Genomic DNA, 22,046 nt, shown 5'->3' with positions numbered 1-22,046 from the left:
TCATGAATTGATGGTCTCTTCCAGCTTTAAAACCTGTAATAATTGAGTCTTTCCTAACTCTAAGCTGAAATAAACTTTGGATTTAGTCTGGACATACGATTGCATCTTGTGGGAGAAGTCCCGGTGCATCGATTCCTCAAAGCAAAACAGCAAATTATCTATAATTTATAGTTTTGAAAAGCTGCCTAATGGCACTGAGGTAATGATTGACTCAGACTTATAGCCTGTATGTGTCAAGAGGCAGAGCTTGAACCCAGCCTTGCTCAAAGATTTCCTCCTGAAGAGCCCAAGGTGGGGGTGGGGGGGAAGAGGAGAGAGGGGAGAAAGAGAGAGAAGAGGAAAGGAGGAGAGAGGAGAGGAAAGGGAGAAAGAAGAGGAAGAAGAGTTGTTTTACTATTTACTACCTTTTGAACATTGGGTAAATCATATCACTTCCCTGGGCATTAGTTTCCTTATCTGCAAAATGAAAGGAATTGGCCGAGGTGACCTCTGAAGTCCCAGCTCTAAACCTATTATCCTATTACCTTGTACCTAGTAGTAGGAATACCTATTCCTAACTCCTGGTTGGCCCTTATCACTATATCATGCTGTTTTTTGTTTCCACCTTTTATTTCATACTGAGTGGCTGTTGTCTGGCCTTAGATCAGAGTGAAGTCTACAAAGAGCTGAAATCTGCAACTTTGGCCCCTATTATTACTGTGCACTAACTAAGCCACTCCGGTTAATGGTTTCCTAGATTAGTGATTCCCCTAAGCACTGTTTTGGCTGCATCCCATAAATTTTGGTATGTTGTCTCATTGTTGTCATTCTCTTAAATGGAATTATTGATTGTTTCTATAATTTATTCTTTGGCCCACTTATTCTTTAGGATGAGATTTAGTTTCCAACTAATTTTTAATCTATCTTTCCACTGCTCTTTATTGAATGCAATTTTTATTGCATTATGATCTCAAAAGGATGCATTAATATTTTTCTCTTTCTGCATTTTGTTGTGAGGAGTTTATGGCCTAATACACGGTCAATTTTTGTGTAGGTGCTATGTACCACTGAAAAAAAGGTACATTCCTCTCTATTCCCATTCAGTTTTCTCCAGAGGTCTATCATATTTATCTTTTCTAAAATATGATTCACCTCCTTAACTTTTTTCTTGTTAACTTTTTGGTTAGATTTATCTAGTTCAGAGAGGGGAAAGTTGAGGTCCCCCATTTGGTATAGTTTTACTGTCTATTACTCATTTATCTTCTTTAAAAATTTGCATGTGATACTATTTGGTGCATATATGTTTAGTATTGATATTACTTCATTGTCTATCATACCTTTTAGCAAGATGTAGTTTCCTTCCTTACCTCTTTTAATTAAATCTATTTTTGCTTTTGCTTTGTCTGAGATCATGATTGGTACCCCTGCTTTTTCTTTAACTTCGGCTGAAGCATAATAGATTCTGTTCCAACTCCTTACCTTTAATCTATGTGCGTATCTGTGCTTCAAACGTATTTCTTGTAAACAACATACTGTATAATTCTTGTTTTTAATCCATTCTGTTATCTACTTCTGTTATGGGTGAGTTTATCCCATTGACATTTATAGTTATGATAACTAACTGTATATTTCCCTCCATCCTATTTTCTCCTTGTTAATCTCTCTCTCTCTCTCCTCTCTCTCTCTCTCTCTCTCTCTCTCTCTCTCTCTCTCTCTCACACACACACACACACACACACACACACACACACACCCCCTCTTTCACCCTGTCCCTCCTCACAAGTATTTTACTTCTGACCACCACTTCCCCAGTCTGCCTTCCTTTCTATCAGTCCTCTACCCTTGTCTTATATCTGGCCCTTTTCACTTCCCTATTTAAGATTGGTAGACTCATCTTCCCTCTTTGAGCCAATTCTGATTAGAGTAAGGTTCAGGTTTGACTCATCACTCTCTACCACCACACATCTTCCCCTCTACTGTAATAGTTCTTTCACACCTCTTTTATGTAAAATAATTTACCCCATTCTATTTCTCCTTTCCTTCTCCCCGTGCTGTCTTACCCCTTAATTTTTTTTTTATATCCCATCACAGCCAACTCAAACCTTTGCCCTCTCTGTGTACTCCTTCTAGTTACCTTTATAGTGATCAAGTTCTTAACAGTTACAAGTATCATCTTGCCATGTAGGAATAGGAACAGTTTAACCTTTTTGAATCACTTATGTTTTCTCTTTCCTGTTTATCCTTTTATGCTTCTCTTGAGTCTTATTTTTTTATCAAATATTTTATTCAGCTCTGGTCTTTTAGTTAGGAATGCTTGAAAGTCCTCTATTATTAAATATCTATTTTTCTCCTTCTTAATTTTATTTTTTAAAATCATCCCATCATAGTCAACTCAAATATGCACCCTCTGTGTTTGTATACTCCTTCTAACTGCCCCAATAATGATAAAGTTTTTACAAGTATTATCTTCCCACAGAGAATTATAACAGTTTAACTTTTTTGAATGCTTTATGATTTCCCTTGCCCATTTACCATTTTTCCCTTGAGTCTGTTATGTGAAAGTAAAATTTTATTTTCAGCTCTTGTCTTTTCATTAGGAATGCTTAAAAGTCCTTTCTTTCCTTAAATATTGATTTCTTTTCCCCTGAAGTATTATGTTCCATTTTGCTGGGTGGGTTATTCTTGGTTGCAATCCTAGATACTTTGGCTTCAGGAATATCATATTCCAAGCCCTATGATCCTTCAGTGTAGAAGCTGCTAAATCTTGGGTGATCCTGACTGTGGCTTCATAATATCTGAATTATTTCTGACTGCTTGCAATATTTTCTCCTTGACCTGTGAGGTCTGGAATTTACCTCTAACATTCCTTGGAGTTTTCATTTTGGGATCTTTTTCAGGAAGTGATCAAGGGATTCTTTCAATTTCTATTTTACCCTCTGGTTCTAGAATATCTAGAATTTCCTTAACAACTTCTTGAAATATGATGCCTAGGCTCTTTCTTTGTTCTTGGCTTTCAGGGAGTTCAATAATTCTTAAATTATCTATCCTCAATGTGTTTTCCATGTCAGTTCTTTCTCCAATGAGATATTTCACATTTTCTTTTTTTAGTCATTCTTTTGATTCTATTTTATTGGGGTTTTGTTTGTTTGTTTTTTGGTGTCTCATGGAGTCATTAGCTCCCAGTTGGTCAATTCTAATTTTTAAGGAATTATTTTGTTCAGTGAGCTTTTGTATCTTTTTTTTTTCCATTTGGCCAATTCTACTTTTAAGGAGTTGTTTTCAGTGAATTTTCATACCTCTTTCCATTTCGTTAATCCTGCCTTTTCTCTTCAGTGAACTTTTGTGCCTCTTTTACCATTTGGCCAATTCTGTTTTTTAAAATGTTATTCCTGTCTGTATTGTGTGTGTGTGTGTGTGTGTGTGTGTGTGTGTGCTTCTTTTATCAAGCTGTTGACTCTCTTTTCATAGTTTTTTTTTACATTAATCATTTCTTTTCCTGTTTTTCCTCCACCTCTCTTATTTAATTTTTTAAAATCTTTTTGAACTCTTTAAAGAATTTTTGTTGGGTTTATGTTCAATTTTTCTTGGAGGTTTCTTGTCTTCTGAGATCATGTCTTGATCTTCCCTGTTGCCATAGTAACTTTTTATGATCAGATTTTTTTTTAATTTTTGTTTGCTCAGTTTCCCAGCTTATTTCTTGACTTGTAAATCAACATTAAAGTTTGGCTCTGCTCCTAGGATGGATCCAAGAACACTGTTCCAAGCTTTAAGTTTTTTGTGCTGCTATTTTCAGAGCCAGGGTCTATAAGTTTTCAGTGGTTCCAAGGTGGTATGATCTAAGGAGAGGTGTGCTCATTGTTCTCTCTGGCTTGTCTCTTTTGTTCCCCTGAAGTCATAAGTACTGTCACTCCTGTTGACTCTGGAACTGTGACTGGGTCCCCTGCTTTCCTGCAACTATAATCTCTAATTCTCCTTTCTGCCTTGGAACTGAGACCAGGGCTCCCTTATGATCGATCACAAGCACTCTTCTCCACCCTGGCAGCTACTAGTGCTAGAGCACCTCTTGGTTTGGGAACTGTGACCAGGTCCCTTGCTCCCCTGTGATTGCATTTCACTGTGGGACTATGACCCAGAACTGCTTTTGGGCAATGCAATAGGGTCCTCAACTCAGGACCAGGAAAGGGCCCCCTGGTCTGAGAATTCCTGAAGCTGCTGATGTCGCTAATGCAGCCACCTCCAGGGCTTGCACCACACTGCACTCTGGGGCCAACAGCCATCACCCTGTGTGACAGACTCTTTCTGCCAACCTCTTATGTTGTCTTGAGCTGACCTTTTGTTGATTCTGCCACTCCAGAATTTGATTTGAGGCCTTATTTTAAAGCCATTTGGGGTCTTCTACTCCATTATCTTGGTTCTGCTCCAAGAAACTTTCTTTAAAGCACTTTTTCTCAAACTTTTTGGTACCAGGACCCCTGTATACTCTGAAAAACTCTTGAGTACCCTCCAAAAGCTTTTGTTTATGTTGGTTATGTCTATCAATATTTGCCATGTTAGAAATTAAAGCATATTATTTTGTTATGACAATAGTTTTGACTTTGAGGACTCCCTGAGAGGATCTCTAGGACTCTCAGAGGTCCGCAGATCACACTTTGATAATGGCTGTTCTGCAAACATAGAAATACCCAGAAACAGGAAGAATGCTTACGGGTGGTAGTTTTGCAGGTGATTTTGAAATTTCTTCCCTCTTAGATACAAAAGAATAACATATAAAAAGTTAGGTCTTTTCACTCTGAACTGTTCAATAGAAAGTCAAAGAAACCTTAATAGAAAAATTAATTTATTCTAACTAGCATTTGGATTCATAATCTGGCTCCCAAAATCATGATGTGCTAATACACACACACACACACACACACACACACACACACACACACACACACACACAATGTTTTTGGCATTTTTATAAGTATATCCTGCACTAAATCCTCTTCTTGTGCTTTATTTTGGCACAGAGGTGATCCTGGGTTCCCAAAAAGCATGCCATCTGGCAGCAGGCACCACATGGTGATGGACTGTATATTCAAGTGATGCATTTTTAGACATAACAACTCTCAAAGACCATCTGCTAATTCAGAGGGAGGTAATTATATGGGTCCATGGAAAAAGTAAACCAACAAAATTAACAGTCTTTGAAATAGTGTGTGTGTGTGTGTGTGTGTGTGTGTGTGTGTGTACATATACAGATACAGTACATAAGATTACAGATTTAGATCGTAATCAACTCTAACTTCCTCATTTTACAGTTAAGAAAACTGAGGCCAAGAGAAGTTTAAGCAACTTGCCAAAAGCACACAAGAACTAAGCTAATGCTAGCATTGGGTTTCACACTAAGGTCCTCTTCCAAAACTAGCATGCTCTTTTCACCATACAATAAATGACATAGACTTATAGGATAGCTATCATACAATACACTGGCACTTCCTCCATTGGCCTCAGAAAGTACTGGGTTTGATGTCAGAATCTAAATCCCAATTCTGCTACTTAAATGCCTGTGTCAGTTTGCATAGGTAGCTTCATCTTTATGGGGTCCAGGACTTTTCTTTTTTTTTTTGTGTCCAATTCTTTTTTATTGGCTATTTTCTTTTATATATATATATATATTTATTTATTTATCTATTTATCTATCTATCTATCTATTTATTTATTTATTTATTTATTTATTTATTTTTAGTTTTCAACATTCACTTCCACAAGTTTTTGAGTTCTAAATTTTCACCCCATCTCCCCTCTCCCCCCACCCCAAGATGTCATGCATTCTGAATATCCCTTCCCCTACTCTGTCCTCTCTTCTATCTCTCTCCCCTTCTCTTATCCCCTTCCCTTTCTATTTTCCTGTAGGGCAGGATAGACTTCTGTACCCCATTTCCTATATTTATTTCCCAGTAGCATGTGAAAACATTTTTTTTGAACATATATTTTTAAAACTTTAGGTTTCAAATTTTCTCTCTTCCTCCCCTCCCCACCCACCCTCATTGAAAAGGCAAGCAACTCAATATAAGTTGTACATGTGCAGTTATGCAAAACACGTCCATAGTAGACATGTTGTGAAAAACTAACTCTATTTCCCTTAATCCTATCCTGCCCTCCCATTTATTCTATTCTTTCTTTTGACCCTGTCCCTCCTCAGCAGTATTTACTTCTGATTAACCCCTTTCCCAATCTGCCCTCCTCTCTATCATCCCCCTGCTCTCTTGTCCCCTTCCTCCCCTATTTTCCTGTAGGGTAAGACAGATTTCCATACCCAATTGAATGTGTATGTTATTCCCTCCTTAAGCCAAATCCTATGAGAATAAGATTCCCTCATTCCCTCTTCCACTGTGAGAGACTTTTCTTTTCTGTTTTTTTTTGTGAGATAATTTACCTCATTCTACCTCTCCCTTTCTTCTTCTCTGAGTATAATCCTCTCTCATCCCTTAATTTTGTTCTCCAGATATGACCCCTTAATCTTCAGCTCACCCTGTGCCCTCTATCTATCTATATATACATACATATAATTTTTTTCCTCCAGCTACCCTGATACTGACAAAGGTCTCATGAGTTATAAATATCATCTTTCCATGCAGAAATGTAAATAGTTCAGTCTTAATAAGTCTCTTATGATTTCTCTTTCCTCTTTACCTCTTCATGTTCCACTGGAGTCCTGTATTTGAGAGTCAAATTTTCTATTCAGCTCTGGTCTTTTCATCAAGAATGCTTGAAAGTCCTCTATTTCACTGAATGACCACTTTTTTTCCCTGAAGGATTGATTATACTCAGTTTTTTGGGTAGGTGATTCTTGGTTGTAATCCTATCTCCTTTGCCCTCCAGAATATTATATTCCATGCCCTGTGGTCCTTTAATGTAGAAGCTGCTAAATCTTGTGTTATCTTGATTGTGTTCCCACACTTGTACTTGAACTGTTTCCTTCTGGCAGCTTGTAATATTTTCTCCTTGACCTGGGAACTCTGGAATTTGGCTACAATATTCCTAGGAGTTTTACTTTGGGGACCTCTTTCAGGAGGAGATCTGTGGATTCTTTCAAGTTCTACTTTGCTTTCTGGTCCTAATATATCAGGGCAGTTTTCCTTGATAATTTCTTGAAAGATGACGTCTAGGCTCTTTTTTTTTATCATGGCTTTCAGATAGTCCAAGAATTTTTAAATTCTCTCTCCTGGATCTATTTTCCAGGTCAGTTGTTTTTCCAATGAGATATTTCACATTGTTTTCTAATTTTTCATTCTTTTGAATTTGTTCTACTGTGTTGTGATTTCTCATAAAGTCACTATCTTCCAATTGCTCTATTCTAATTTTTAAGGAAGTATTTTCTTCAGTAATCTTTTGGATTTCCTTTTCCATTTGGCCAATTTTGCCTTTTAGGTCATTCTTCTCCTCATTGGCTTTTTGGACCTCTTTTGCCATTTGGGTTAGGCTATTTTTTAAGGTGTTATTTTCTTCAGTATTTTTTTGGGTCTCCTGTAGCATCACTCTTAGTTTTTCCTCTACTTCCCTTACTTGCTTCTCAAAATCGTTTTTGAGCTCTTCCATGGCCTGGGACCAATTCATATTTTTGTTGGAGGCTTTGGATGTATTACTGTAAGGATTTTGACCAGGAAGTGTCATTTAAACAATGGGGGCACTTTCTGTGAATGGACAGAAATGGGAAATGATAGCTCAAAGAACAGCAAGGAATATCTAGTATGGGGTTTGTCTGAAATGTAAAACCTGGAAAGAATGATGTGAAATAAGGTTAGGGAGGCAGATAGGAGCTAGATTGTGGAGGATCTTAAATGGCAAGCTTAGGAGTTTGTATTTTATCCTATAGCCTATTTTTATAGAAGGTTTGGAGGCAGGAGAGTGATAGAGTGATAAGTAATTTTTTTTAATTAGAAATTTTTTTGAAACATTATTTTGGCAACTGTATTAAGCATGGATTAGAGAGGGTAAATTAGAGGTAGAGGAACCAATTAGCACATCATAGTATATCTTGGACAGGTGCTGTAAATGGATTATTATCCTCATTAATAAAGGCTTTATTAACAAATAATTAGTTAAGTTAGATTTTATCATAACATATAATTATATAAAATTCTAATAATACACAATTATTTATTAATAAGACCAGAATTGAATATGAAGAAGAGGATGGCTTTGGTTGCATTTGAAAAGTTGTTTAGCACTTTCAACAGTCCCAAACTCTCCCTGACACAAAGGGTTATCTTTTTAACACAAATATTTCTGTAGTGACTAGATGAGGATTCAGATCATGAAAACCTACAGCATCTGAGAAATCAACATTGTTAACAACCTGACAGGCAATGGAGGTAGTCAGAAGGAGGCTTTATATGTTGTCAGGGATGACTTGTGTGCAAGAATCTGATGGGCTTCAGGGCTGTCTTGGATCCTCTTCTCTTCCTTCTTTTTGGATAGCCTCCCATGCTTTCAGTTATCTCTTTACAATTGACTCTCACATCTATTTGTCACTTGTTTCCTGAGCTCCAGTCCCCTGTGTACAACTTCTTGCTAGACATCTCTTCTCAAAGTCAGCCTGCCCAGAATGGATCTCATTGTCTTTCTCCCTAAACCCCACCATTCCTCCCACCTTCACTTTCTGTCAAGGTTACCATCATTTTTCTGATTTCCTCAGTTTGAAACTCAGGAGTCATAGTTAACTTTCTATTTCCTCTACCCCATATATCTAATCAGACTTACACTTTACCTCTCTGTCTGTACTCAAACAGCTATTTCCTTACTTCTCACCTAGACCTGTTGCAAAAGCTTCCCAGCTGGTGTCCTGGTATCCTTCAGTTCCTTTTTCCAATCCATCCTCCACATAGCTGCTAAACTGATATTCCTAAAGCTTACATCCAATCATGTTACTCCACTACTCAAGGACTTCAGTGGCTCTCTGTTGCCTCTGGGATAAAATATAAGCTTCTCTTCTTGACACCTAAAGCCCTTCACAATTTGTCTCCAACCTATCTTTCTAGGCTGATTACACATATCCCTCATGAGCTTTACAGGCCCACCTACTCTTCCCTATAGACCACATTCCCTAACTGGCCCTGCCTTCAAGGAGCTTATAGTCTCACATATATCTATATATCTCTATTTCTGTCTCTTTCTCTCTATCCATTTATCTATCTGTCAATAGCTTAGTAACAGTACAAGAAAATAAGTCTTGGTGGAGTTTGGTAGCTAGCATACACTTGTAATTCTTGCTACCAGGGAGGATGAGCTTGACATTTCAGATCAGTGGGCTAGGCCATTTGGGTGTGTCTATATTAAATTTAGATTTAATATGATAGTAATGTGATGAACCCCTCACCCTGGGGCTAATTAGGGAAGAACCACCAGGCTGTCTAAGGAGGACTGAATTGTTACAGGTCAGAAATGAGAACAGGTCAAATCTCCTGTGCCTATTGGAGTAGGCTTGGGCCAGTGAGGAGCCCCAATACTTTCAGCCTGGGCAAGATAGAGAGACCTTATCTTTTTTGTTATTTTATCATTACTTTATGACTAACTCTTTTACTTTTTTTTTAAAATCCACATTATTTACCTTGACCATTCCTCATTTATCAGATTTGACTCCAAGTGACTTCTGGTTTGAAGAGTTTAGATATACTTTGACTAAGAATGTTCAAAAGACATTGTCACTTGGGAGCCTAGTTGCTGAGCAGGTCACATTGCCAAGTCCTCACTACCTGAATAGTTAGGTTAAGGCTGCTTTCTGTCAGTTTTCAGAGCCTCTTTTGATGGTCAACCTCCTGATAAGGCTTGGCTAATTAACTAATAAACAATTGCACAGGAAATATGTATAAGGATTTACCTTTCTCTATACCATAGGATGCACGCTAGCCATGAGATTCATTTCCAAGAAGTTCTTCTTTCTGCTTCAAAGACTAGAGAAAATAGAAGAAATCCCATTTAAACATCCATGATGCATTTTTTGTGCTAAAATTTGCTCGATAACTACTGTTTGCCACTCTTTTTAACCATTAATTATATAAATTATGACAATTGCTTTTGGGGCTGTGCCTAACCAATCCTTTATGAAAACAATGGAAAATGAATGGAATGGAATGGAAAATCCTCTCCAAATTATGGAAATAATTGCTGTCATTATCCACATTATTTTCTTTCAATTTGACTAAATGTAATCCAAGAAAAAAAATGTTATGTTGTTTCAGAACCAGTGATAACTCTCTAGGAACTCTGAACAGAGGCATTTGGAGTTCTTAGGGGATATGTGATGATCTCTTGAATTTAAGCCTGGATGAGTTGAATGGTCATTACCTCTGTCTTCTTCATCCCCAGGAATGAATGCTGCTGTTCGAGCTGTGGTTCGGATGGGAATCTATGTGGGAGCCAAAATGTATTTTGTGTATGAGGTTAGTGTAACATTCATTCCTTTTATCTACGTTCACCTGTTTCTTGGTTAATAATATCAATTATCCAAATAAGATACATACACATACATGTGTACACACACACATGTATAGTCATATATGCCCGTGTGTGTGTGTGTTCCTCTTTGGAGAGATTTCCACACATGTGCAATATGTAGATATACATATATGAATATACACATATATAATATATGTCTATACACACCTATATAGTCACATATCTTATATATGTATCTATACACATATATTTATATATGTATACATAGATATAGATATATAACCATACATACATTATGTATTCTAAATTATTAAATCAGACTGGGTCTATTAGCATAGGCTTGTAATACCTATGACTGAGGTGAGCAGATCTCTTGAACTGCAGTAGGACTAAATCTGACATCCATCAATATGGTATCAATATGTTGAGTCCTCAGGAATGGGAGTGCCCAGGCTGCCTATGGAGAGATGGACCACCGACTCAGAAATAAAGAGAGTCAAAGCTCCCCTGAAGATCAGTACTGAGAAAGGCCAATGTGTGGCCACTGCACTTCTGTCCTGGGCTAAATAGAGATCCAATCTAATAATTCCGCGAATGAATGAGTATACTAAGTTTTTAAACAATACCACATGTGTCTTTTCTGTGTCAACTTAAGAGGAAAAAAGTATTTGGGGAGGGGAAGCAATCCCCAGGACTATTTAATATCTCCTCTTGTTAATAATGCCCAGTCTTTTTAGAATTCTGTGGTGTAGGTGTCAAAAATGCTTTTTGTTAAGTCAGACCCACATAGCTATTGATTTTTAAAACCAAAACTGAAAGGAAAAGAACATTTTAAAATGCTAACTATAATCAAAGCCTTTACAGGCTTCTGTTTTGCCAGTTCATGCTCTTTGGATGCTAGATTGTCATAGACTGGGAATTTCCATTCCCAGAGCTATTGCTGTTATGACCTGGTGCCACCTTTTGCGCCTGCCCAGCCATTTCATTGGCATGAAAATGAGTAATTGGCACCTTGCTGAGCCTGGGATTCCTTTGCTCTCTTCTCCTCCAAGTTGCCTTGTGAATTGCCTTTTGAGTGTAGTTGCAATATTTGCATGTCAATGTCCAAAATGCTTTTTCCCTTGAAGCTTCTTCCTATTCCCCCACTGAGGAATGTAAATAGACACAAAAGTTTTTGTTTCATTCTTTGGCAATTTTTGGCTATCAGCTCTTAGCACTTGGAATTTTTCCTGACCCCCCTCACCTCTTAGTAAATATAAAAGTGTTTTTTAAAGAATATCTTTTTTTCTGACTCTTTTCTCCATATTAGGTGTGTCTTTTTTTTAAATGGCATGGATGTATTAGCTTCTTCTCCCTAATCCTAGGTTTCTGTCCACATTTTTAACTCCCATATTTAATAGCTTATGGAAATCTCTACAAAGAGAAATTAAATTCCTTTTGTCCCTGGACCATACTAGTACTTCATATATGGTAGCTTACAATTTTCAAAGTGCACATACATGTATTTCTTTCTTTTGATCCTCATAGTAGCTCCTACGAGGTAGGCAAAATGGATATGTAATACCATGTTCTTTTAGTCGGATTCAACTAGTCTGACTTCTGACATCCTGCAGGGTCCCTTTACCAACATTTCTGACATCATCCTGCCTGTGCTAAACATTTTTCATTACTTCAACGCCTCTCCAGGGGCGGTACATTCCATTTCTTTTGAATTGCTTTAATGATTAGGTCCTTATTTTGGACTAAAACTTACTCCATTATAACTTCCATGCCCATACCAAGGGGCATTGGTTAGAATTTGGCAGGATTCAGGGGATAATTGCCTTGCCGGTAGCAAGAGTCTGAGGCAAGCATTTAGGAAGGAGAAGGCCTTTAGGAATGGTGGCCTTACAGTGCAAACTGTTCCCTGGCTCCTCTCTAAAAGTTTGTCATGACCGACCCAGTCTTGAGGATTTTGATGGTTCTGCTTGGAGTCTTCAGGTAATAGTGTTTTTTTTTCCTTGCAAATCTCACAAAACCCCATTCTGTTTTCCTACTAACAAGGCACTGGAAATTGTTCCAGACTGTGAAACCCTGGTCTTTCCTTTTATGAATGTGTAGGGGAGGGAATTAGCCCAGTAGCAATTTATACCTTCCTCTCCTTCCACCTAAGCATATGACACACTGGGGGACAATGTCAGGTAAAGTACTTGAATTGGAAAACTACCTTAGGGGGGAAATGAAAGCAATTCTACAGTCTTTCGTAGGCTAATAGGAAAGAGCTCCGATGAGGGCATCCATTATACAATCCATTAGAGATATTTTTGTCTTCAGTACGGCCCTACTTCAATTCAACAGACATTTTTTGAGTACCTACTGTGTGTACATCATGGAAGATTTGAAGATAAATAAAACATAGTTCACTCAAAGAGGTTACAAATTTAATAGGAAAGATAAGTGATATACCCATAAAGATTTTGAATATGATAAATTCATCAGGTACAAAATGCTTTGAAAGTTCAGAAGAGGAAAGTTCAGCTGAAATCAAGGAAGGCTTTATGGAAGACTTTGAAGGATGGTTAGGATTTTAACAAGTTGAAATGGAGCAGGTAAAATGTACACCATTTTTAGGGAATGTCAGGGGGGTAGATCAATGCTATTTTAAAGAATGCTGATCATATTTTTATTTAATTTTAAAATCTCATTTTTATTGTTATCTTTTATTTTTATATCACCTTCGTTTTTGAATGTTTCTCCCCCATCTAACCTAATAAGCCATCCCTTGTAACAAAGACTTTTGTCAAAAAAAAAAAAAGGGTGGGGAAAGCAAAAGACCCCATCCTGGCTACCACTCCACTTTATATGTTGTCCCCCTATTAGTCTATAATATAAGCTTCTTGAGGGTAAGGACTATCTTCATTTTTAGATTTTTGTCTCTAGCACTTGGCACACAGTAAGTGCTTAATAAATGTTTTTTCACTCATTTAATGACTGTCTGGCAGCATATGCCAGACTCCACAAAACAGTCGAAAGTGAATGTTGCAAAATTATGAAGAACAAGCTTGATCTTAGTGAGGAGATAGGAGAAAGCACCTCCTTTGCAGGGATAGGAAGGCTATAGGTGTGGAACTTTGAATTTATTTTCACTTCTTTTTAATGCATTGCTTGGTTTTGTTGGCTTTTTCCTTTTCTTCCTCTTTTTTTTTTTAAATAGTCTTCTAGGATGAGGTAGAAGGGAAAGTTTAGGGAATATAAAAAACAAAAAGTAACAATAAAAAGTTATTTTTGAAAAAAGACCTGGAAAAAACCCCAGAGATCATCTAGTTGTTCCCCCCCCTCCATTTTACAGATGGAGAAACTGAGGCCTAAAAAATTTAAGGGACTTGCCCAAGGTCACATTGGTACTGTGAGATCAGGATTCAGAATTGAGCCAGGGACTTTGGAGTCCAAATCAAGTAGTTTTTCCACTGAATTGCCATGTCTATATTATGTAGCTTCTAATATTTCCTAGATCTTTCCTGGTTAACAGCAGATACAAGAAAAAAAATAGGTCAGTATTTTAGTTGTTTAAATATTATCCTCTTGTCTTACTAGAGAATATATGATTGGTGTGTTAATTCAGAAGCATTGATAGTCCTGCTAAAGAATTGGCATTTTATTTGATTGAACCAGTTCTGCCTGGTTTAAACTTGAACAAGTATAAATCTAGGACAGATCTATGTGTGGGGAATGATTAGTAAAAGGCATGAAAGAGAGACAGAAATTTTCAATGTCTGCCTCCCCAGTACTGAACTGCCTTTCTAGCAGAGCAAGTAGTAGTCAGTGTTCCATGACAGAACCCTAAAAATGTCTTTAGTGTGTTAGTCAAGCAATGTCCATGGCACCAAATACTTTTAAATGCAATAAAAACTTACCTCTTCATGAAACTGCCCTTCTTTCTAAGTAGTGAAAGGGGGGAAGGACATGTTAAGTTGGCTTGTTGCTATACTCATTCCTGGATATAAACTTTACCCAAGTTTTTTTTTTTTATTTTGGAGCAAGAAGGGACTTTGAACATATATAATTAACCCCCCTCTTTTATGATTGGTCAGATTGAGGTCCAGTGACATTGTGACTTTCCCAAGTTCATAGAGCCAAGTAATGGCAGCCATGAGTAGAGCCTGGCTCACTCCCTACACAACAGCAGAATGTCTCTGGTCTTTGTCTAGAGTTCCATCAAAGTAAATGATCTGACAGACTGATGCAAGTCAATTGACCTTTTTGTTGAACATCTGATTGCTTGGAAGTGGCACCTAACCTCACTTTATATGGGAGGAAACTGAAATAAGTGTCTGGATTGAACAATGTCTACAGTACCAAATGATTGGCTTTCCCAAGATTACCCAGATACTAAGTAATAGGTTATCATCAAAGGTCATAAGTGTGAGTTCCAGAAGGGACTGTAGAGGTCATCTGGTCCAACCTTCTCATTTTATGTTTGAGGAATCTGAAGCCTATAGGAGGTTAAATGACTTTGCCCCAGAGTCCTATACATAACAAGGGACAGGGATGGGATTTGAACTAAAGGTTTCTTTTTAAAAAAATAGATTTTTATTGATATTTCTTATTTTTATATTGCCTACATTTCCTTTTATATCCTTCCTTTCCTCATCCCACTCCGTAGAAAGCAATCCCTTATAAAGAAGATCAGTCTTACTTTGTTTCCAGTTGTTTGCTGCCATATAAAAAGTGCTGCTATAAATATTTGCTATATATGGAGCCTTTCTTTTTGTAATTAAGTTCCTTAAAGTATATGCCCAATAGAGGAATCTCTGCAGTGATAATGCTGGTTCAAAAACTGGCTCACCTAAAAAAAAAAAGAATATATGCAGGACACACTTTTAATCTTCATTATTAACATTTTCTCCTTAACTTTCTGTGGACAGTGGACAGAATAGTAACTGAAGCACTGATCTGTAGTACTTGCCAGTTTCCAAGGTATAAATGCCAATACTGAAAATTTAACAATTAACTCATAAGAGCTGATTGAATATGGTTCCAACACATTGCCTGGCTCTCTGGGCCAAAGAGTATGGACTTTGCATAGTTACAAATTGCTTTCCTGAATGGTCTTTCTAATCCAAAGCTCCACCAACAATGCTGGCCTCCAACATTGATTATTCCCATATTGGCTTGAATGTGAGATGAAACAACTAGAATTGTTTTGATTTGGAGCATTCTTTCATCTTTTGCCAGAAATAATTTTATTAAGATTATTCTAATCTAAACATTTATACTTAGAGGACTGAAGACAAGGCAGTGTTACTTTCATGATTTTGAAAAGTACTCTCTGGGGGGCAGCTAGGTGGTACAGTGGATAGAGCACTGGCTCTGAAATCTGGAGGATCTGAGTTCAAACCCAACCTCATATACTTGACACTTACTAGCTGTGTGACCCTGGGCAAGTCACTTAACCCCAATTGCCTCACCCCCCAAAAAAAAATCAAATAAAAAAAAGAAAATTACTCTCTGTGAAGCCATTTTCAAGTTATAATGTATTCCTGAATTAAGAAAATGTCACAATATTTTAGAACATATTTACAAGGTTCATGTGAATAGTTCAGTTGGCCTTTTGCTTCATCAGAGACAATAATCACTTAAGTTTTTGGTACACCCTTACACAATCATTTTCCTAAAATCATTCAGTTCTTCTTTGACCACTCCCTCCATGGATTCTCCTTTCCAGCTGACCCAAGGTTAATTCAAGAGATACTTCCATTGACTGAAGTAATTAAAGATTTCTTCCTTCTCATTATCCTCGTCTGGCTGAGGTATACTGGCCAAGAGTACTGCTCCTAAGTGGACCATCAAGGGTCCGTTGCCCTTGTCTGGTCACTGTACTGATTCTATTGAAGGGCATAGCAGTGAACTTTCAGCCAGTTTACTTCAAGGAAAGTGGTTAGACCTTTGGTAAAGAGGAAAAATGATTTAGTGCAGAGCACAGTTTCAGAACTGAGAGTCCACGAGTGACTGATAAGGTATCTCATTAAGATTAGTCTGAAGGTTTCAGACTGGGATACTGAGAAAAATACTATTTCTAAAAGAGGTAGAGAGACAGCTTCTTCCACATTTTCTACTTTTTCTTCTGAATACAACTAATTGCAAGAGTAATTTATGCTCAGCAATTTCAGGATCTTATTATGTACCTGCCAATCAGCTGCAAAATATATTACTGTAAGTCCAAGTTTTAAAGAACAAAGCCTTTTATTAAGGAGATTTGTTCGGTGAAGTTTAGATTCCATAAAAGGGCCACATTTGAGGACCTAAAGGGCCACATGTGGCCTTGAGGCCGTAGGTTCCCCACACCTGAATTAGGTAATCCCTCTCATTTCTAACATAACAGAATTTCTGTGATTATGTGAACACATCTTTGAAAAACTGACAAATAATTGTTATCTGTAGTGTTGGAGTTCTTAACCTTGTTTGGGTCATGGATCCTTTTGGTAATCTGGTGAAGTCCATGAACCCCTTTCAGAATAATGTTTTTAAATGCATATATTATACACACACACACACACACACACACACACACACACACACACACACACACATATATGCTTCAAAGATATGTGTGTGTGTGTGGATAGATAGATTGATAGTGTGAACAGAGCACTATGTTAGCCTAGGGTCGAATGGAAAGTTTAAATAGGAAAGATGTCTGCTTTCGTGGAGTTTTAAGCATAGCAGGAACATAAGATTTATACTCAATTCTCACGCACAATGCTACCTAGTACGTGCATCAGATGTTGTTATAATGTCTGGAGGTAGGAGAAGAGATGTGTCACCTTCCCATAGAAGCTCAGTGGAGCTCTAAAGAATAAATAGGAACCCAGCAGGCAGAGTGGGGATACAGGCTTTTCTGCTTATGGAAAACAACCTGACCATCACAAGGGCAGGAAACGTGATCTGGTTGCCAAGGCTGGAGAGTAGCTCAGTTTGCCTGGAGTATTAAAGAGAGCGAATGGAGAAAGGCAGTGTACGTGACTATAGCCTCTATTTTGTAGAGGGCCTTGAACAAGGAATTATTGGTTTAGAGTGGGGGGAGTGAAACACTAGCAACTGAGAGGATTAACACTATCCCCTGTCTGAGGTGGTCTTGTAGCTGAGTTTTGAAGAAAACTAGGTATTCTAAGAGACAGAGGTAAGGAGAAAGTGCATTCTAGAAATAGTGATCAGCCAGTTCCAGGATATGGAGATGGAAAGCTGGGAAGGAAGAGCCAGAAGGACAGTTTGGTTGGACTGTACAGTGAGTGAAGAGGACTGGAAAATCATAGGCCTGGAAAGAGTTGTTGGTGCAAGGCTGTAAAGGACTTAAAAATGCAACATAGAGGTGTTCCTATTGGATTCCAGAAGTAATAAGTAGCCATCAGAGTTTATTGAATAGGGTAGTGACATGGCAGTAGAAAGATAATCTTAAGTTTAACTATATTTTGTTCCACTCATTTGAATGCTTGGAGGAGGAGCAAGTAAAGAGATAAGAAAAAGAGAATCAATTTTGTTTTGGACATGTTGAGTTTGGGGTGTTCATAAGGACTTTTAGGAAGAGAGAGGGAATAAGCAGTTATATAGCACCTGTGCTAGGCATTGTGCTAAGCACTTCATGCAACTCTCATTTGATTCTCACGACAACCCTGAGATGTAGGTGCTATTAAGATTTCCATTTTACAGCTGAGGAAGCTGAGGTGGATAGAGGTTAAGTGACTTGCCCAGGGTCACAAAGCTAGTAAGTGTGTGAGACCAGATTTGAACTCAGGTCTTCCTGACTCCACGCCCAGCACTTTATCCACCGTACCACATAGCTAGGAAGAGATGTCTCACAGGCAACTGATGACATAGGATTGGAATTCAGGAAAGATATTAGGGTTCAATGTACACAAATAGGAGTTATACGTCTATAGATAATAGTTGAACACATTGGAAAAGATGAGATCACCAAAGTAGATTATAGAGAGGAAAGACATAAAGGGTCTTGGATAGTGGTGTCAAACTCAAATAAATATGGAGGTCACTAAACTGTACATAAGCACTCCTGCAGGCCACATATTGACTTAGTTTTATAATGTAATATTTCCTATGTTTTATTATATTTTAATTTTCTTTTGTTAAGTCTTTCCTGATTACATTTCAGTCTGGTTTGGGCCACACTTGGGAGAGTTGTGGATCACATCTGGCCTATGGAGCATGTGTTTGGCTCCTCTGGTCTGAGACTTAGTAGCCCTGTGTACATCCAGTGTCATAAGAATATAGAGAATGAGGTGAAGGAGAGTCGAGGGAGATGGTGTTCAGCTCTCTCAAAAGCTGCAGGGAAATTAAGAAGAGATCCCAGAGGTTACATAGTCCAATCCCATCATTTTATGGATGAGAAAGCTGAAGCCTGAGCCCCGAAAGATGAACGGACTTCCTAATACTTAGATAGATAGATGATTTCTAAGGTCCCCTCTAATTCTAAATTTTATATTTTTTGTAATCCAAATGTTGACTAAAATGTGGTCAAAATTAAGGACAAGATACCAATTAACTACCTTTATTGGCTTTTCCTATTCAGCTTTATAATATTTCTCCCTTCCTAACTTAAGCACTGGGAATAGATAGACAAGCAGAAAGAGAGATGATCCCTTTCAGTAAGGTGCCTTCATTCTAATGGGGAAGACAACACAGAAAAGGAAGGAGGGGGAGAGGATGTCACAGAAACAGGGAAGAGGAAGTCCTACTGAGAGCTGAGCACAGCTTCAGAGGAATTATCAGATATAGGATGGTCTTAGTCCAAAATAAACACTTTGGTGTTTCTGCAGTCTCATGTTTTCTTTGGAGGGAATCTAATAACAATATGGGGGTGGGGAACTGACAGCCTTGAGGCTGGCCACAAGTGACTTCACTGAAGTTTGGATTCAGTCAAAGGGGTGCACTTGAGGACCTAGAGGGCCACATGTGGCCTCAAGGCTGCCAGTTCCCCACCCTTGACATGGCCTTTAGTGTTGTTGTCTAAAAGTATACAACACCCCCCAAAAAAAAAAACAAACTAGACTGACAGCATTAAAATATCACCTTAAATTCAATAAACCTTACTTATTCAGACTAACTGAAGGAGGGCTAGTCTGCATTTTTAAGTATTAATTAATTCAAAATTTTAATTCTAGATAATATAAAGATAAACTAAAGACCAACCCAGAATGAAATTCCATTCAGTAGAATTTGTTAATAGAGTTTTGTTGTAACTTATTACTTTTAACTAATAATAGTATTTCTATCCTAGAATTCTCAGAAGCTTGATTGTACTCAATAGTTTCATTTTGTACCAGTTAAGCATCAAATTCGTTATAAACATTTGCCATCCATTTTTTTCCCCTGAAAACCATGTATTCTTTCTTTTCTTAGGGTTATCAAGGTATGGTAGATGGAGGCAATAACATCGTTGAAGTGACCTGGGAATGTGTTTCCAGCATTCTCCAAGTGGTATGTAACTTTGTCATTGTATATATCTAGCTATAACTGGGTGCTTTAGCCATTAGACAACTTTTAATATTTTGAAACGTCTTATCCCAGAAATGTGGAGAGAAAATGAAGATATTGGGTGCCATTAGAAATGAACTAGAGTTGAATGATGTAGAATTACCTCAACAGAGAAAGAACTGAGATATTAATATTTTGTCCAGTCTAAGACTTGACAGATTTGCTTTAGAGCCATGAACAAATTCCCCAAATTTATGTGCCAAATACATTTTTCAGTTTTTTGTTTTTATATTTTAATTACCTGCCAAAACCAAAGTCTCATGTGTAGAAGACTTTGATTTTACATACAAACAAGCACAAAATAGAACTTAATATCTTAAAGATAGTTAGGAGGTTGTTTTTACTAGCACATTGGCATCTCCTTTGCCCATTGTCATGGATAACTATCTTCAGGAGAAAAATGTTGTGAAATAAGAATTCCCCAGATTCTCCACATTAAGAGGGGAGGTGAAGATGCTGAGCATAGGAACACTTAAGCTTGTTAAGGTGTTTGGCACATAGGAAGTGTTTAATAACTGCTCATTCACTGACTGTCCTTCCCCAAATCCTTTCAGCAAATAGAAGCCTTCCCCTACCCCTTACTCTCTCTCCTCACACTTCCTTCCCTTCCCTCCCCTACTTCACAAAGTGCCAAGTGTACTCCCCAGTAAGGTAGCTCCCTTAATGGAATAATTACCCATACCATTGCCTTCTTTCCAGCTCTATTTCATTCCAAAGACTAGGTTCCAACTGACTTGCCCAGCTTCCTGTTGATCTGCCTGTTAGGATTTGTTAAGCCCTGATCTAGTCCCTTGCCTGGGGTCATTTAAAATGTGCCTGATATGACTTAGGTTTTCCATAATCCCTTATAATTGTAAAGATTACTTTGGCTTCCCAGGAATACCTCTTTCCTCAGTGCTTTATTTCACACTACTTCTCATCAAACCCAGTCATGCCCAGGAATAGTTCAGAAGTTCCTGGGGCAGCAGATGGCATCTTGTTTGATTTGGAGCTGGACATGAGTAGCCTTCTTTGGTTTGTACATCAGGCAGAATATTTGCTAATAATAGCTAGTATTTCATCAATTGATGAATGGCTGAACAAGTTGTGGTTTATGATTGTGATGGAATACAAATGACTGAACAAAAACATGAATCTGTAATTTTTATTGTGAAGAATTTTCTTTTTGTTTAAATAATCCCAGTTGATACTTTGAGTCTGAATATAAGACAGGTTTTCAGCATGTTATACAACTTTTAAGTCTTTACTTTTATTTTTTTTCATTTTTTAGCGTTCTTTTGCCTCTAGTCTTTTGAAGGTGCTTCTTAATGTAAATTAAGAATTTCTCATCCATCAGCTGACTAAAGAAATTTCAGAAGAGGAAGGGAGGGGAAGAGTATTTAAAGCAAAAGTTGCCTTACCACTGGGAGATGCTTAATTAAGTTTTCAGTCTTATTCAACTCTCCTTTCGAAGCTTTCTCAGCAAAGATCCTGGAATGGTTTTGCCATTTCCTTCTCCAGCTTATTTTACAGTTAAGGAACTGAAGCAAACAGGATTAAGTGACTTTCCCAGAGTCCCACACCTAGTTAGTGACTAAGGCCAGATTTGAACTCTGGAAGAGGAGCCTTCCTGACTTCAGGCCCATCATTCTATCCACTGCCCCACCTAGCTAGCTGCCCCATTGAATTAAATGCTGATGACCAAAAATTATTGGATAGAGTGGTGTTTTTTTTTTCTCCTAACATCTTCTCATTACTGGATTATAATAAGCCTGTAAGAACAGCAGCAATATTTACATTCTACTCAATGAGTGAGCAGTGAACTGTGCAATACTTGCGGCCAGAGAGAAAGTGTGTGTGTGTGTGTGTGTGTGTGTGTGTGTGTGTGTGTGTGTGTGTGTGTGTCTGTCTGTCTATCTGTCTGTCTGAATGAATGAAACTAGCAGAACTGAAGTTTTCCATTCTGGGTTTTCTTCTCTAAGACTATATGCATGTTTTCCATGCGATTGGAGTATTTGTAGCTTATAGATTTCAACATTACAAATTACATGATCCTCCAATGATTTAACCATGATTTAACAATGAAGAAAACTTTTAGCCTCTGTGCTAAATACCTT

The 22,046-nt window shown here is 37.7% G+C and overlaps 1 protein-coding gene across 1 annotated transcript in view; it reads left to right on the top strand.

The window, feature by feature from the left end:
• Positions 1 to 22,046, top strand: part of PFKP (phosphofructokinase, platelet) — an 86,873-nt gene that overhangs the window by 5,677 nt on the left and 59,150 nt on the right. Inside the window, exons 2-3 of the mRNA XM_020990383.2 lie at positions 10,333 to 10,406; positions 19,816 to 19,893. Of these exons, the coding sequence (XP_020846042.1) occupies positions 10,335 to 10,406; positions 19,816 to 19,893 (150 nt within the window). The 5' untranslated portion in view covers positions 10,333 to 10,334. The remainder of the gene's footprint in view (positions 1 to 10,332; positions 10,407 to 19,815; positions 19,894 to 22,046) is intronic.

Source organism: Phascolarctos cinereus, unplaced genomic scaffold (genome assembly GCF_003287225.1).
Source record: "Phascolarctos cinereus isolate Bilbo 61053 unplaced genomic scaffold, phaCin_HiC Scaffold_1;HRSCAF=81, whole genome shotgun sequence".
NCBI classification, from domain to species: domain Eukaryota; kingdom Metazoa; phylum Chordata; class Mammalia; order Diprotodontia; family Phascolarctidae; genus Phascolarctos; species Phascolarctos cinereus.
Note: the sequence above shows the minus strand (reverse complement) of the source record. Positions and strands in the feature narration are given on the sequence as shown.